The sequence below is a fragment of the Motacilla alba genome, chromosome 1 (genome assembly GCF_015832195.1).
Source record: "Motacilla alba alba isolate MOTALB_02 chromosome 1, Motacilla_alba_V1.0_pri, whole genome shotgun sequence".
Lineage (NCBI taxonomy): Eukaryota > Metazoa > Chordata > Aves > Passeriformes > Motacillidae > Motacilla > Motacilla alba.
The window spans coordinates 8,326,818-8,344,187 of NC_052016.1; the positions used below are offsets into that span (position 1 = coordinate 8,326,818).

Consider the following 17,370-nt stretch of genomic DNA (forward strand, 5'->3'; position numbering starts at 1 on the left):
TCTTCAACTTGTCTGGGTTGATGCCCGAGTTGTTCTCATTTTCTAATGCTGCCTTTTGGTTTTTTTTTTCTTACAATGTTGCTTTTTTGTTTCCCTAATCCTGTCCCTTGCCCGGTGACACCAGACAAGGCAAATGTTGACCTGTAGCAATTTTTGCCCTTAGTTCCTTCAAGAATGTCTTTTCACACTATTCTTTCTGCTAAAGAATGTGCTGCTTCTCATTCCATGTTATAGCCCATGTACCCACAGCCAAGTGTTTTGGATTTTCCATCATTTGTTCATTCACACTGTGCCAGGGTCCTTCTCTGCTCATGTTGGAGGTGTCACAGCAAAATACATAAAAATGAAAGAATCAAATCAACTTGTTGCTTATTCTGCCCCTTGACTGGTGCATACAAGACTTCTTCATTTGGGAATTGCTTGTATTTTACCATAGAATGGAATTTGGTTCAAGAGGTTTAGTTTTATTTTTCTTACAAAAATGTCACCTAGACTGCCAGGAAAACTGCAGTAAGTATTTTATGGAGTGTCTCCCCTTGTCTTGACTTTGCCATTCAACCTTCTTAGTTCCTTTTCCTAAATTAATAAATAACTATTTAATCTAGTTCATTTGGCTATTTTTTTTTTACACGTTAAAGAAATGCATTTAGTATATACATTTCCATTTTTAATGTTTAAAACACAGAGTAGATGTCCTGGTTTCAGTTTGTTAAACCACAACACTACATTTACTCTGCTGTCTTTGGAATAATTCTGGATCCCTGCTCTGGGACAACTCTTAATTTGTACCACATCTCATAAATCAAATCAAATATCTCTGACACGAGTCCAGTCTGTTCATAGAGGATCTTTAATGCTTTAATGCAAAACCAATTAAACCTGACTCAGTATATTTTTGAGTACTCTGAGTATATATTTTAAAATGTAGTTTTTAAGTTGCATTTTTATTTCTCAAATGAAAAGTTTGATGCCTCAAATTGTTCTATTTCCTGCTTGTCAGTTTGATTCTTCAAAGCCCAAGAATACTTAGAAGTAAAAATATAGAAATTTCACATAAGAGAAAATTATTTTAACCTTAAGTGTGTTAATATATCTTTCTATACTGAAAACCAGTTCTTTTTAAAGTATTATACATCTAACTAAAGTATTACATCTAACTCCTTACCTGCTCTTTCTTTTGCTTTCTCGGGGTTCCTTTCAATTAATTGCCTGGTATGTGAATGGTGAGTGTGGTTTTTTGGATCACCAGTTGTACGTTGTCTGCCAGGAAGGGAGTGCATCCTGTCAAAATCCTGTTGCAATAGAGTGCTCCCCACAGCTCATCCCCATTGTCTGCCAAAGCCACTTAGCCTTGCCAAAAGAGTAGCTTCTGTCTTGCTGTCTAGTACAATTCACAGAACTAAATCCTAGGGTAGTTTGGTTAAGCTTTTGCCTTCTTTCCACATGCATTTAAGGGGCTTTCATGGACAGTGCAAGCTGTAAACTTGGGAGTATTTTTTTATAATAACACAATCCCTTGCAGCATCCCTGATGGATCACATCTGTATTTCACACACCTGCAGCAGTGTGTGTTCACAGATGCCTCACAGGCAAAGCACATGCAACAAGACATGTAATCAGAAAGGTGTTTTTGTGTGCCCAAGTCAACACTGCCAGGTTTGGAGTAGAGTACAAGACTGCATTATGTGTTAGCTGCATTATCCTTTAGGTGTGTGTGGACCTCAGGTACATCTGCATCAGCAGCACATTTTTCTGGAGACTCCTGTTCAGCCCGGGTGGTTGGGACACTGTTCCTCTGGACTGCAGTCAGGCCAGAGTGTGCAGAGACAGTGTCTGGGTGTGTCTGTAGCCATGGATTAGTGCCTGTGTTCCTTCTGGGATGCTGCATGAGACTTGCATGCTATTGCAACAAGTTAAGGGTGGTCTTAAGTCAAAGCTCTCTCTGTTTTTATCATGGATATTCCAGAATGTGAATTCTGAACTCCTAAGTGCATAAACATACACATTCATGTGTCATGCCATTTGGACTCGAGTGCTTGCTCATCTCTCACTATTTGGGGAAAAGCCCAAAATCCCTGTCATGGTCTAAACATGGCACTATATCAAATACATTTTTAAAGAGCTAGAGTTTAGGAAAAAAAAGATCCCCTCCCTGCAGTATTTTGTTTTATTTCATTTTGTTTAATTTAAATCTGCTTGTTAGATACGCCCTGTAGGTGTTACTGTATTTTTTTAGCATCTGGGGGTGGGGGGAAAGCACATGTAGTACAGTAGGCTCAGACAACTTGATTTAACACTTAAAGAAGAAAATTGCCTTAGCCCTTAAAATCATTAACACAGTTTACGTGTATCTACTGAATATTGCCAATGTATTGTGAGCAGTGTCCGACATAAAATATTTTATACATGTTCCTCCCTAACAGGCTGGAAAGCTGAAGGATGGTGCTCGTTCTGTGACCAGAACGATCCAAAATAACTTTTTTGATAGCTCCAAGCAGGAGGCCATTGATGTTTTGTTATTGGGAAATACCCTAAATAGTGATTTAGCAGATAAAGCACGGGCTCTCTTAACCACCAGCAGTTTACGCGGTATGTGTCTTTCAGGATTTTAATCTCTGATAACTATTTGGTCTAAGAAAGCTGTATCAAGTTTGTTTTCAAAGCACTGTTGGAAAGTATAAATGCTATTTTATGTTCTCTTGGCTTATTAAAAAATGGAAGTTACTTCTGCTTTACTAATAGTGCCAAGCTAATGTGCTGCAGAAATTGCTTTACCTATTTATGATTTTTGGGTGAAGTTCTACATCAAAACCAGAGAGATTTCGATAAGACTCTGCTTGTGAGAGCAGCCACATGAGCCTTGGGGGTTTTGTACCAGAAAGGTGCTTCCCTCATGAGAACAGGGTGCTGAACCAGCATCCTGCATCCCCAAAGAGGTGTAGCCTCCACAGTCCCCAGAACTGCAGTCAACCCCATCTTCTGCAAGTCTGGTGGGTAAGAAAATAGTGGGTCAGTCATAGGGCTGTGTTCAGTCCTCTCCTGGGACATCAAAACTATAAGAGCTCATATTTGGGCAAAGAAGGAACTTAAATTTGAGTCTTCTTTCCCAGGTAATAGATCCCAGGTAGATAATATTCTGGGTTACTGCAATTTTTAGGGAAACATTCTTAAATTTTCCATTTAATTTTTTTTCCCGGACACATCTTAACCTAGAATGAGGAAAAATATGTCAAAGCTCCAGTGCAAATCTCTGGCTCAAGAGGAAAATAGTTGCCCAGTTGTAATCTTCATGTTGAGGGGCCACATCTTCATCCGATGTGGAGGCCGAGGGAGGGGTATTGTCCCATTTGTTTAGCACAAGGTTTCATGTTATTGTGATTTTTTTTCTTATATCTGAAACCTGGTAAATAGGCCTCATCTCAAAATTAGTTAAAATTTGTTTTTGTTTCCTCTCACTTTTTCTGGGAATGCAAGCTGTCCTTTCTGTGTTTGCAGCTCCTGACAACTGAGGAGCATTAATCCATCTTCCCTGAAATCTCTCTGCATTCTGTGCCAGGTGGCAAGTTAACCAGTGGGGTACTTCAACATGTGTGAATCCATTGTTAATAAAGGAGGAAAAGAGAATTTGCTAATCCTCTTGTGAAACTTGGTAGATTTTGCAGCACAAAACATATGCTTTAACTGATGCAATTGGTTATGTGTAATAAATTGTGTATTAACAGCATGTTTTCTCACACATTGCTGGAAAATCCTAAAAAGCAATAACTTATTTGACTAATCTTTTCTTGTTTCCCTCTTACTGCATCCGTAGTTTCAGAGCAATCATTACAATCAGGTATAGTATAGTACAGTAAAATAAACTGTAAATACCTGACCAGCTGTTGTTGTTGTCCTCTGGCTTTTCTTGTGTCTGTTTGTGTAATATTTGGCTATGGGCTCACATTTTTCTGGTGGTGTTTGGATCTGGCATTCCTGTGCCCTAACATCCTTTAATCCAATGAGACTGAGAATATAAGAGGTGAAAAATGTTGCATTTGAGCTGGGATGCGAGTTAGGAAATGAGGTAGCCAATTTGCAGGGGTTTATTTTTTGCACATGCTCCAGCTGCAAAGGAATTTTCCTTTTTATCTGATTTGCAGGCTTCTGTGTTTTTGCTTTGTTTAGGATAAGAGGTGGAATTCTTCAGTAAAATTTGTAATTTCATCTTATTTGCTGCTAGAAGGTTCCACATGCTTGTGTTCATGCAGGAAACTTGTCAGCTGTGCAGCACTTCATGTTCTTATTCCCAGAAACCGTTATTTAAAATAAAATATTTCTAATGCTCTAAAATCTATTCAGATTTTACTGTGTGATGAGCAAATTTAAATGGCCTCTTCATTTGCCAATTTTGCTTTTTCTATATGTGTTTTACTCTACCTACTTAACTCTTAGTGACTATCTAAAGAATGGAATCTGAGTCACAAGTAATGTATGTCTGATATTAAATGATTCACTGGCATTTTGTCAGAGTAACCAAGTGCTTATTGGAATGACTGGTCACACTCAGTGATCTTAGAACTCTGGAAGAAGAGCCAACTATTTCTTATATATTTATCATTTACTGTTAGTATTATTATTTATGTCTAATTTTTGTTATTTATTAGAATGCCTATTTTTGTAAGAGTTATAAATCAACTGTTTTTTAGCATTTCAGGGTTTCAGCTGGGTATGAACTGCATGTATTGAAATATTCCTACAGGAATATGGATGTTGCAGTAAAACAGTTCTGTCAAGTTCCAACAGTTCCATTCAGTTGCACAGAATATTCCAAACAGAATTTTAAATTAGCACTCCCTTTGTAGACCTGATTTCCAAATTTCTGCTTGCCTATTAAGAGCAGCAGTCAAAGTATTTTTTCTGACACTAAAAGAAAATGTAACTGATTGGATTTCCAATGTTGTAGAGTGAGGCACGATTTTGCTGAAAAGATAAATAACTAGAAATATGTAGGAAAATCATAGTCTCAGGTGCTCTGAAAAGCACTTGGTTCACTCAGTATTTTGGAAAGCATAGACATTTTTATTTTTAATTCCTCAAATTTATTTAAAAAATCATTCTACAATTTAGGAAGACTGCTAGTTTAAAGATGTACTTTTTTTTTTTGTAATGTTTTCACTTCACTTCTAAAGTTAAGAGTCTAACCTGGTACGGCTTTTCACATTTGGGTCTCATAACATCAGGAGTTAAATAGGCAATAATGAAATTTTGCAGCTTTTCTTAAAAGCTGCTCAGTAGCAACTGAATGATTTGGAGTAACTAAAATGAAGCTGAAATCCAGTCAATTTTCAAAAGAAAAAGATGGAACCCCAGAGGAGAAATGTGCGAACTCTGCTGTTAAACTGGCTCAGAGTGCTGCAGAGGCTGATCTTTGCAGGCCTGCACAGCTGGTTTGGCTTCCTGGGGTTCAGCCAGCCCTTGGGATGATTTGGGTTTTTGGATGTGTTGTGGCTACAGCATTCCTGTGATGGTTTCCCTTCAGTGGCCGGGTGCTGAGGTAGCTCCTGTCCTCCACCCTCCGTGGCCTTTTGGGCATGTGCTGGACTTCCTGGCTGGAATCACCTGGAGTGTGGGTCAGAAGTACACGCTGTATTTGGCTCTTGCCTGTAGGGCTCAAGTTGGTTCCTTGCTGTTTCCTAGACTTCATTTCCCTGGATTTTGATGAAGAAAGCATGATCCTGAGCATAATCTGCTCGGAGCACCCCAGGGAGACACCAACCAATTCATTGTCTTTTCTGTGTGGTTGGTCCATTTTTGGAGGTGTGATTTGTTCAGCAGGGAAACCATTTGCAGCCAACAAACACAATATATTTTCTTGCTTCCTGTTTTTTTTCAAACCCAATAGGGATAGAGAATACCTGATTTTTGTTTTAACCAGGTAGCAAAGAATAACTGAAAAGTCATCAGCAGCTCACTAATCATCTTATTTGGGGAATTTAAATGGAAATATTGTTCCTAGTAACTGACTGTTTTTCAAGACAGCAACAAGTGAAGGGAAGAATTCCATCTCATATTGTTTAAATTGTTCTTTTGGAGTCTGATAACCATGCGAACATTCAAAATAGGTAAATTAATTTAACTTAGGTAAAGTACCTGAGCATTGAATCAGCCTTTTTCTTTCTGCATTTCTCACAATGTCCTTTACATATGGGTCATTCCTCTCTCTTCATTTGGCAGATAAAAACAAGGCACAGGGAAAGGCTGATGGGACAGAGAAATGAGATTATTTTGAATCCCAGCCTACTGTCCTCACTAAAGCAGCTCTTTAGGAATTCAACTGATCTAAAAATAATTCAGATTTGTGGCTTAAATAGATGTACTTGGATATGAAATAATGTACCATCTCTATTCTAGTACTTGTAGTGTATCAGCAACTTTTACACTTCCAGAAATTAATATATCTGTACGTTGGCTCTGTAACAGATTGTATTTCATGAATGTAATCTGTGAAAATAAGGCTGATATCCTTGTTGATATGTACAAAAAAATGGTTTCCCTAGCAAGTAATGGATGAGATGAAAGAACAACAGATATTTATAAAACATGGGAATTGTTTCCCTCATGTATTATTTCTCTCTATATAATTCTGGACAAATTGCTGCTGTTTTTCAGTCAGTGTCTTACCCACACAAATAGTGTGTATCTCTAAGGGTACTTTCCCCTGGGAAAGCTGCATTCCTTGTGCTTTCGCAGTTTAGCTTTGTCTTTGCACATGCATTGGGAAGATCTCACTGCCAAGCTTTCTGAAACATTCTCCATAAAAGTAATGTCTTTTCAAATGTTTTTGCAGCATCTGTAAAAGTGCTGAAGAGCATGTGTGAGAACTTCTATAAGTATGCAAAACCGAAAAAGATCCGAGTCTGCGTTGGGACGTGGAACGTCAATGGGGGGAAGCAGTTTCGAAGTATTGCCTTCAGAAATCAAACCCTCACTGACTGGCTTCTGGATGCACCCAAGTTAGCTGGAATCCATGAATTCCAAGGTAGGATTTGTGTGGTCATTACTTTTTGTTGAAAGCTCTCATTTTTCTAAGTAGATCACAAACATTGAAACAGGTATCACCCAAGTGTAGGACTGTGTAGGAAGGGACTGTAAAGATCCAGTTCCATTCCCTGCCAGAGAAACACCTTTCAGAATTTGGATTTATTTAAAAGCTTCTTTGAGACAACTAGAATTTTACAGAAACCCACACTGGTTTGTGTTGGAAGGGACCTTAAAGTTCATCCAGTTCCACCCCCTGCCATGGGCAGGGATACATTCCACTATCCCTGGCTGCTCCAAGCCCCATCCAACCTAGCCTTGGACACTTCCGGGGATGGGGCAGGCACAACTTCTCTGGGCACCCTGTGCCTGCCTCACAGGGAGGAATTTCTTTCCAAGGAAGGATTTTTTTTTTCTTAAAATGAATATATATATATATATATATATATATATATGAGGTCTTGATTCTTAAATTAATTAGAAACAAGAAATAACTTCTTTCCTATTTACCTCAAGATCGCAAAAACAAACCTGTGGACATATTTGCCATTGGATTTGAAGAAATGGTGGAGTTAAATGCAGGAAACATTGTGAATGCCAGGTGGGTGATCCAATCCACACAGTACTTGTTTGGCTGATAATCACCTTTTCCAAGTCATATGTTATTTAAAATTTTGCTTTCTCCAGTGCTTGCTGTGTTCTTCAGTTCCTGTGTCTTGTATTGCTGGGAACAGCAAATCCTGTGGCAATCTTTCCAAAAGCATGTGTTGTTGGTGTGCTGTTATGTATCAAGTTGTGATCTGTACACAGGAAGGCTTCCTTCCATACTGTTAGTTTTCACTGCCATTCCATGTATTGCATGGATATATTACTGTGGAGTTGGGATTTTTCACTCCTAGCAGACTGGGTTATGGAAATACACTTTTCCCAGTGGTGGGTGATACCAGACATTAATGTGTGTGTAGTCCTAGTATCGCATTCCCGTTGTCCATTTTTTTCTCTGCCTGCTTTGCATGTTTCCTGGTGTGTTAGGGAAGGTTTAACTCATTGGGAACAGCACATAAAGCCTATAATACTGTAGCCTTTGTGCAGATTTTTGTCTGTTGGGTACCAAGTGTCAGCTTGTCATCCCCTGATTTCACCCTTTGTGTAGTTAATGCTGTTTCCAGGCCTGATATTTTTCATTCCCATCCTGTGCTGGCTCTGAAAACCATGGTCTGTTAGGTCTCTAAGGATGCTTCTTCTTGATCTAAGACTGTGACACCTGTTTTCCAATATTGACTGAGCTCTAGGCTAGGAAGTAACTCTCTAAAACAATTCTTAAAACAATTTCCTCCTCTAGTCTAAGCTCGTAAATACAGCAAAGATAGCCATGGCTCCTGAAGTCACCTGAGGTGTTGGGAAAAGTGAGGCAGCGTATGTAGAGGCTGAATTTGAAACAATGATGGCATGACAGTCTAGAGTCTGTGTCTCTGCTGGGAGGCTTTTGAGCACCATTCCCAACTTGGCTTTGGTTTACTGCCTCAAGGTTTACTTCAGGTTCTTGGATGTAGCTTAGTCAGCTCAATCCCCAGCTAGAAACTTGCTCGGTTTGCTTTATTTCCAACCTGGTGTTTTTAATCTCACTGCCAGCACCACAAATCAGAAGCTCTGGGCTGCTGAGCTGCAGAAGACCATCTCCAGAGATTACAAGTACGTGCTGCTGGCTTCAGAGCAGCTGGTGGGCGTCTGCCTCTTCGTGTTCATCAGGCCTCAGCACGCTCCCTTTATCAGGTCAGTGAGTGCGGCTGGCTCCAGCTTGGGTCACCTTCAGCTTGCCTCGTGTTGGAAGATAACATCCAAATTTCCTCAGAGCCATGTGGGGCTCTGAGAGAGCTGTTCCATCTTCTGCTGAAGTAGTTGTTTAAATTCTTTTCTTAGTTTTTAAATGCCCAGAGAGCACTGGTTGCTCAGAGAGCTTGAAAAGCTGAGGTTTTATCTTGTCAATACTCAGTGACTGTTGGAACTTTTAAATTTTTTTTAAACTCGCCCTGTGGCTGGGAAAACAATGTATCCCTCCCAGCCCAGCGTCACACTCAGAGCCATCTGTGCCAGGCTCCTGGAAGGTTTAATAGTTGTTTCACTATTTCAGGGATGTTGCTGTGGATACTGTCAAGACTGGCATGGGAGGAGCCACTGGGAACAAAGGTGCAGTGGCCATTCGGATGCTGTTCCATACCTCCAGCCTTTGCTTTGTGTGCAGTCATTTTGCTGCAGGGCAATCCCAAGTCAAGGAGAGAAATGAAGACTTTGTAGAAATTTCTCGCAAGCTTGGCTTTCCAATGGTAAGCACGGTGTTCAAATTCCACAACAAAAGTGAAACCCTTGGAGCTCCAGCAGTGTCATCCCAAAGCTCCATTCGCATTTTTCCCCTTCCCCAGTTTCCTGTGGAAATCATATTTCCTTGGGTTAGAGATTTCAGAGGTAATTGAGTTCCCACAATGTTTATTAAAATAGGAGACTGCAGAAAGAATAGACCTTGCCATGAGTTCACTTGCATTTGGAATCAAGGACTTCGCATAGGAAAGAGACTGTAGTAGATCCCTGACATGCAGTAGAACTGTGGCAGGCACGGGAGACAATCACCTATGAGAAAAAAAATCCCTGCGAAACAGCGCTGTTCTCAGTACACAGGAATGATTCCATGCCATGTTCTCATAAACAAGCACAGTGTTCTCATTATCAAATCACCAAGTTGAAAATGTTATCGGTGCAACAAAATGCTTCCTTGAGACTTAAAGCTGTTTTAAATTTTGTCATCAAAGTGTAATTTGTTAACTTCTGTGGCACTGTGCAGGAGTCTTACATCTTATTTTACAGGGGTTTTTTATTTTCTAAATTTGTCCCCGATGTCATGTTTCAGTTTTCCTAGCAAGTGCTGTTTCCAACAGTTTCCTAAATGCTATTGTTTCAATCTGCCAGTGACTCTACTCGGTAGCAGTGGAAAAATCAAAACAAAGGGGGAAGTAGAAGTTCTCACTCTAAAACCTGGGCTTTGTTTAAACTAAAAAAGCCCTTACATCTCTTTCTAGTGATGAAAATCAGATGTAAGTGAAAAGTCTTCAATTAAATCTGAATGATAAAGCTCTGGATTTGCAGTCTGTCAGGAGACTGTCACAAAGTCCCAGGGGGGTGTTTTGTTCTCCTATGTCACGGGCAGCAGCCATTGCCTTTGACCAGACTTCTAAAACAGAAGGAGGAAGATGAAGAATGTTAGAATCCAATTCACTTGATTCATGTTTCTTTAGACATGGAAACTCCATGGGAAATGTCACTTCTCTTGTGTTCCATATGTAAACACCACACTGTTGCTCGTGTTGTTCTAATCATATGGACAATGAATACTAGGATGTATTTCAGTTGTCTTCATCACCCAGAAATGACACATACTTCACAGCAAAAAACTGAATTTCTGAACCTAGAAGCAGTAAATGCGTCACTCAGTTGCTTTTAACACCAGTGTGTGCTGCTGTTTTACAGGGAAGGATGCTCTTTTCCCATGACTATATTTTTTGGTGTGGGGACTTCAATTATCGAATAGATTTGCCCAATGAGGAGGTGAAGGACCTGATACGACAACAGAACTGGGATCCCCTCATAGCAGGAGACCAGCTTATCAACCAAAAAAACTCTGGACAGGTGTGTTCGAATGTCACCATACTTGAGAATACTTCATTATTTTACTGGTTTTAGCAATTGCTATGATGCTCCTGTAAACCTCTATCCTCAGAATGTAGTTTTCTAATTATAATATTTTTCTTTTTGTCAGATGTAACTGTTTTCAAAGAATATTTATAATGTTTGGTAATGTTACTCTTTAGTTAAATTGTAATAGGTCTAATGCTGTTACTGTTGGAAAAAGGAGTAGTCCAAATGGTAGCTTTATTTGCAAAGAAAACACGAAATAACACAGTCTGAAGAAAGCTATATTTTTTAGATTTGTAGGGTTTCTTGTTCTCTCTTTGCAGCTCTGCGTGGGAAGGCTGGATATGATGAAAAGAGAGACAGTCCTCTATTGTTGGTTCTGTCTGCTTGCCAGCACTTTGATCACAAGCAGTGCTTTTCGTGATTTAGAGTTCCCTTCCATTTGTGCTGGTATCTTGTGCACCAGAACAGGAGGCAAAACACTGGATATTTTTACTCACTTCATTTTTTTAACAGCTGTTTGCTAGAGAAAGCAAGGTGTACGTTCATATGGGCAGACAGCATTGTCTATTTGTCAGATTGTCTCTTAAGTGGATTAAAACATGATGTGTAGAGGTTTTGAAGACACTTCCAGCACTCACAAAGCTGGAGAAATCTATGGAACTGCCAGACTATGAAAAGGACTCCTGGCTGGGGGGAACAGGAGTAGCATTGCACTGTTGGGGTGATATCCCATGATTTAGAAGCTGCTGGCTGGGTACCAGCTGTGTCCCTGCTGTGGCAGGTTCACATCTGTACCTGCTGCCCAGGAAAGGTGTTTACATAGCAACTTGCTCCACAAAAAGTAAGTTAGAAAACAATTACTGAAGCCACACAAATTAATTGTCTCAGAAGTTGTGGAACTTCTAGCATTCTGACATTGATCTTCTGTTATTGACTTTTAAATTTACTGGATTTCAAATTGTGTTTTCAGCAAGAAAAGCAGGTCAGCCTGTCACTTGTGCAGATTTGACTGTAAGATCCAAGTTAGATTTCTATTTTACAGATTTCTGAAATAAAGGAAAGATGCCCATGGAAGGTTGAACTCAAGAATAGAGCTGACTGAGTTAGCTAAAGGGTTTTATGTTGTGTCCAGTTTAAACACTTAATGAGTGAGAAGCTCACTTTGAATAGATTGACTGTATTAAGGACTTTTTTTTTTTTTTTTTTAATAAACCTATTTATCTGAGAGGGCATCTTGGGTCACCTTTTTCCTGAAGGTGTTCAAGACCAGTTTGGATAGCACCCTGAGCAACCTGGTCTAGTGAATGGCATCCTTGCCCATGGCAAGGGCTTGGAACTGGATGATCTTTAGGGTCCCTTCCAGCCCAAACCAGTGTGTGTCTATGAATTTGTGGGAAAATTGGGCATGTTCAGGTAGATATAAACCATAAAATGTACATCTTAATTCCCTACTTTTGCTGACACAGGAACAAATAAGCACCAGATTACAATGCTATCTTATACAGCATCAGTGTTCTGGGTGACCTTCAGTTGGTCATGACGTTGAAGGAACAGTAGGTCGTTCCCTAAGCATGGGCTTAAAGATATAACTGCCGGCATACTTCTGTTCATTGATGATTGTCTGGGTCACTGTTTAGTCACAGTGTCAAATGTTTTCAGCAGACAAAATGAGGAGAGGAATCCATTTTAACAAATAGCAGGTTTTTTTAATTTTATTTTGAGGCGTTTGTACAGGTTGTCAGTATTAGAATAGAGAATTCGGATTAGTGTCAAGCTGTTTCCCTTCTGTTTTTACAGATTTTTAGGGGATTTCTGGAAGGGAAAATCAATTTTGCCCCTACATACAAATATGATCTGTTCTCTGATGACTATGACACCAGTGAAAAGTGCCGCACGCCGGCGTGGACAGATCGGATCCTTTGGAGGAGAAGGAAATGGCCGTTTGACCGCTCAGGTTTGAGGGTTTCCTTCAATTATTTGATATGCCCTTTAAGTGACTTAGAGGACCCATTTAGTGATGTTCACAGTGCCAGTGATGCTGAGCTCCTGCTCCTGGCTTGGTAGAATACAGAGCACTTGTAACAGACCTTCAGTAAACACAGTGAGGCTGAAGAAAGGGCCTCAGATCGGATCCCACTGACTGACATTTGAGGAGTGGAAAAGGAAACTTTGTGGGGCAGTTTCTGTAAGACACTCAATTTGGATTTACTTCCTATGTTTTTTCTTTTTACACATAGCACATCCTTGCAATCACTGTATTTTTCCTCTTTTGTTTTCATTGCTGATTGTAGCTGAAGACCTGGATCTCCTGAATGCAAGCTTTCACAGTGACAGTAATGTCCCTTACACATGGAATCCTGGCACTTTGCTGCACTACGGAAGAGCAGAGCTGAAAACATCTGATCATAGGTTGCAGTTCAATTTTATACATTAATTCCTAAGATTTAATACTCATGCTGTGTATTTTGTTGCTCAGATACTCTGCTGACAGGATTTTCTTGTCTATTTTTCCAAGGCCTGTGGTTGCACTGATTGACATTGACATATTTGAAATTGAAGCAGAAGAGAGACAAAAAGTGTATAAGGAGGTGATTGCAATGCAAGGTCCCCCTGATGGTACTGTGATGGTCTCCATCAGAAGTTCTTCAGCTGAAGAAAACTATTTTGATGATAACTTGATTGATGATCTTCTTCAAAAATTTGCAAGCTATGGCGAAGTTATACTTATAAGGTTAAAAAAACCCCTTACTTTTAATCTCTGCTTATAGAATCATGGAATTGTTTGGGTTGAAAGGGATCATCCAGTCCCACTTGCTGCCATGGGGACACCTTCCATGAGACCAGGCTGCCTTCAGCCTGGCCTTGGGCACTTCCAGGGATCCAGGGGCAGCCACAGCTTCTCTGGGCACCCTGTGCCAGGGTCTCCCCACTCTCACAGGAAAGAGTTTCTCCCCAGTATCCATGTTACCTTCTGGCAGTAGGAAGCCATTCCCCCCTTGTCCTGTCTGGACTTGGACCTACTGGAGCAAGTCCAAAATTCATCTTCATTGTTCCCACCAATTTCCTGAATAAAGTTATTTCCTTAGGTAGGAAATAACTTTTCAGTTATGATCTGTTTAATTTTTAACATTTGAATTTCAACTTAAATGTCTTTAGAATTCATTTTGCATACCTGTGTGTCTCAGTTTTCAGACATAATTTTTCCAGATACTCTTTATTTTTGAGAATTTTATACAAATCTTGAATTCTAGAATTAGGTTAGTAGTTTGAGAAGAACTGAAAATAAGGATGTTGCATTTGCACTAGGCTAGCAATTGTACTATTAAGTGTTGTGGTATTTTGCTGGTTACTGTTTCCAATGAACTTTGCAGGTTTGTGGAAGACAAGATGTGGGTAACATTTTTGGAAGGAAGCTCTGCTCTGAATGTTATGAATTTGAATGGTATTGAGGTAATGTAAAAATGACTGAACCTTTGTATAGCAAGAGAAAATCCAGCTTTTTTAAGTCTTCTTGAGTGGGTTGGGTTTACTGTTCTTAGAAGTTTTTTCTCTTCTGTACTAGACTGTTGTATCTTTTTTTTCCTTTAGATAGCCACATACCATATGTTGAGTTTCAAAAGCCATATAAAAAGTATCAAACTTAATTTCTCTAACAATACTTCTCCTAAAAATAAGTTAAGATCTACTGAGAGGCATCTTCATCAAATGAGGGGTTTGGAGTCTTTTGATTTAAAAAGCAGAGTTTAGTTCCTTGAATTAACCGGTTAAAAATCATTATAGCCTGAAGTTATTAAAAATATTGCACTTCTGTGCTACAAACTCTGAAAACCATCAAATTTCAGCTTGCATTGGCTTCTATGGGGTCAGTATTTAATCTTTGTGAAAATTTAACTTCTGACGTTCAAATTTTCAGTAGTCTGTGGCTGTTAAGACTTGGAATGTGTGATGTTTACAGATGGATCCTTGGATCTGCTGAGATGTCACTGGCAGTTCAGACAGGAAAGGGGCTCTGGGTAGAATGTCAGTTTGTCGAATGAAGACCTGCTCTGTGCCAGCCTCTAAAAATGGCTTTATTCATGTAGTTTATAAACAAGTGTGGTTTAAATAGTGTTTCTGTCAGAGTAAAACAACCCAGAAGCTTCCTGACTAACTGAAAAGGAGAACCTGTAGGAGATGACTTGCTAGGTTTTCTACAAAAAAAATTTAAATGGTTGTAATGAACAGTTTAAATTACATAAATGTAGTTACCTACCAAAATGAAGTGAAAATCCGAATTATTTTTGTTTAGTCACAGAAATTCCTATAACCTTATTTGTGATATTGTCAGGAAGTATTTTTTTTCTTTCTAACTCTAAAATGCTGAGCTTTAATATTCCTACTCATAACAACTTCTGTTTTGTGCGTACCTTTTTTTGGCAATTCAGCTACAAGGAAGGATTATAGATATCAACTTGAAAAATCCAGATTGGATCAGAAGTTTGGAAGATGAAATGAATCTAGAGAAGATTAATATTGGGCTGCCTTCGTCAACAAGCTCCACTTTGCTTTGTGAAGATGCTGAGGTTACTGCAGACTATGATATGGAAGGTTTGTTGAGATAAAGCATTCCTTACTTTGAAATGCTTACAGTCCTAAATAATGTGGTTAATTTAATGCATATATAAATATGTCTATGCCCATCTAAAACATTACAAATCACATTATTTCCAACAGTGTCTTGACAATCTGCTTCATTCTCATCTACATTTAAATATATTCTAAATTGACTCTTCAAAAGCACATCCATGTAGAGCCTTTTTTTTTAAACACCATTCCACCTTTTGCAAGCAGAAGTTGTTACAAATAACACATACCTTGAAATCCCCTGCCCAGACTTCTGAAGAGCAAGTGAAGCTTGCCATATTGCAAACCAAGGAAATAACCTGTAAAGCTAATTGTTTTAGATTAATCAACTTCACAGTTGCCACACTGTTGTAATTAACTTTAATGTATGTCTATAATATATATTATGCTCTTGAAGCTATTTTCAACTGGTTTGAATACATATGTATTCTTCATGTGTAATTTTGGGATGCAAGAATCATACTGTGGTTGCTGAGCTAATTCCTTAGAACTTCGGGGCTTTTCTTGCACAAAATCTCTTGCCCAGTTAGCGTTTATGTGCTTTTCTTCTCTGGGGTTTGTCCTTTAGGAGACATCGATGACTACAGCGCTGAAGTAGAAGAAATCCTTCCTCAGCACCTACAGCCAACATCGAGTTCAGGGCTCGGCACCTCCCCGAGCTCTTCCCCGCGTTCCAGCCCCTGCCAGTCCCCGACGCTGTCGGAGGGACCCGCGCTCCCGGCGAGACCCAGCCGAGCCCCAGGAAAAACTCCTGGACCTCCTGCTTCCACACATGGTGTGTACTGCACGGCTCCGCTGCCTCGAGAGCTGCCACACACGAGTTCTGCTGCAGTGTGTCTGTAGGATCCTGGTTCACCCCAGTCATACTCTCGGAATACAGCCCCTGGCAATCCCTACTCCTGTCAGCTCCAAGATATAAATTGTAATCAGCATATTTGTAAATTGGGAGCACAATATCAAAACTTCTGTTTAAATGCAGCCTTTTTTTTAAATTATGAAGTGACCATGTGAACACAGTGATGGTGCTTGGAATGGCTTCTTATTGAGTTTATTTTAACTGCTCAAATGCCTTGTAGCATTTGAACTGCTCGAATTCCCTTTGTAGCATTGTTTTCCAGAGAACTTAGTTCACAGGTCAGAGTCAAAATCAAAATTTGGAATGCTGCAATTGGTAAGATTGTTCAGGATTTCATGAAAAACATGAATTCATTAAAACATACGAGGCAAAAGTTTAGATTTAGGACATCTGCTTCTTTTCATCATTGATTCCTTCCTCTTGTCTTCCCTCTCTCAAAAACTTCCATATCATTATTTCCATGGCTGGGGTCTGACTGTCCTCTGGGTGAGAAAACCTTGCTATTAGAAAAGCTTTGCCGGGTTTAGAATGTTCAAGATACTAATTTTTGCATTGTTTTGTCATATCCTTCAGCTGAACTGCAGACTGGTGCCCAGCAGAAGGAGCCTGCCCAGAGCCTGGAGCCAAAGCGTCCCCCACCCCCTCGGCCCGTGGCTCCTCCTGCGCGTCCTGCTCCTCCGCAGCGCCCGCCTCCGCCCTCAGGTAATGTGGGGACCTTTCCAGGTGCTCAGGAATATCTGCTTTCAAGTCTGTGAGAGGGACTTGAAAGTGCAAACCCAAACTGCATTTTCCACTTTGGGCTCACTGGTTTTTTAACTGAAATGTTTAATTCACATTAAATGTTTAATGAACACTGAAATGTTACATTTAAAAGCAATAACAGAGTGGGAAATAACAGCATTTTTACCATTGAAATATTATTAGTGAATAAATCTATAAGAACTTTCACAGTTTTAAAAATGTGACATTTTACAGCAATGTTTACTCAACATTTTCATTTTTTATAGCATCTATTTTAAAATAAAATAGAAATAGCCTTGTGCATTCATTGGTTCATTGCTATTCCTTTAATTTTGGCATCAGTATATATGTGTTTTATCATGTCCAAGTTTTTAATGTAGAGTTCATTTGGATCATCTGACAATGTGAACAATTGAGCACTAAGAGAAACTGGATGTTCAGAAGCA

The 17,370-nt window shown here is 39.5% G+C and overlaps 1 protein-coding gene across 11 annotated transcripts in view; it reads left to right on the top strand.

Annotated features, from left to right (window-relative positions):
* SYNJ1 (synaptojanin 1) overlaps positions 1-17,370 on the top strand; it is a 50,827-nt gene that overhangs the window by 19,966 nt on the left and 13,491 nt on the right. For 8 of the 11 annotated variants that reach the window (XM_038123479.1, XM_038123844.1, XM_038124022.1 and 5 more), the window contains exons 12-25: positions 2,424-2,589; positions 3,812-3,835; positions 6,827-7,018; positions 7,534-7,618; positions 8,650-8,790; positions 9,149-9,341; positions 10,537-10,695; positions 12,502-12,658; positions 12,996-13,113; positions 13,220-13,435; positions 14,076-14,154; positions 15,129-15,291; positions 15,896-16,102; positions 16,757-16,885. In XM_038123479.1, the coding sequence (XP_037979407.1) occupies positions 2,424-2,589; positions 3,812-3,835; positions 6,827-7,018; positions 7,534-7,618; positions 8,650-8,790; positions 9,149-9,341; positions 10,537-10,695; positions 12,502-12,658; positions 12,996-13,113; positions 13,220-13,435; positions 14,076-14,154; positions 15,129-15,291; positions 15,896-16,102; positions 16,757-16,885 (2,029 nt within the window). The remainder of the gene's footprint in view (positions 1-2,423; positions 2,590-3,811; positions 3,836-6,826; positions 7,019-7,533; positions 7,619-8,649; positions 8,791-9,148; positions 9,342-10,536; positions 10,696-12,501; positions 12,659-12,995; positions 13,114-13,219; positions 13,436-14,075; positions 14,155-15,128; positions 15,292-15,895; positions 16,103-16,756; positions 16,886-17,370) is intronic. The other 3 variants (XM_038123570.1, XM_038124384.1, XM_038123661.1) reach the window with 2 other exon arrangements.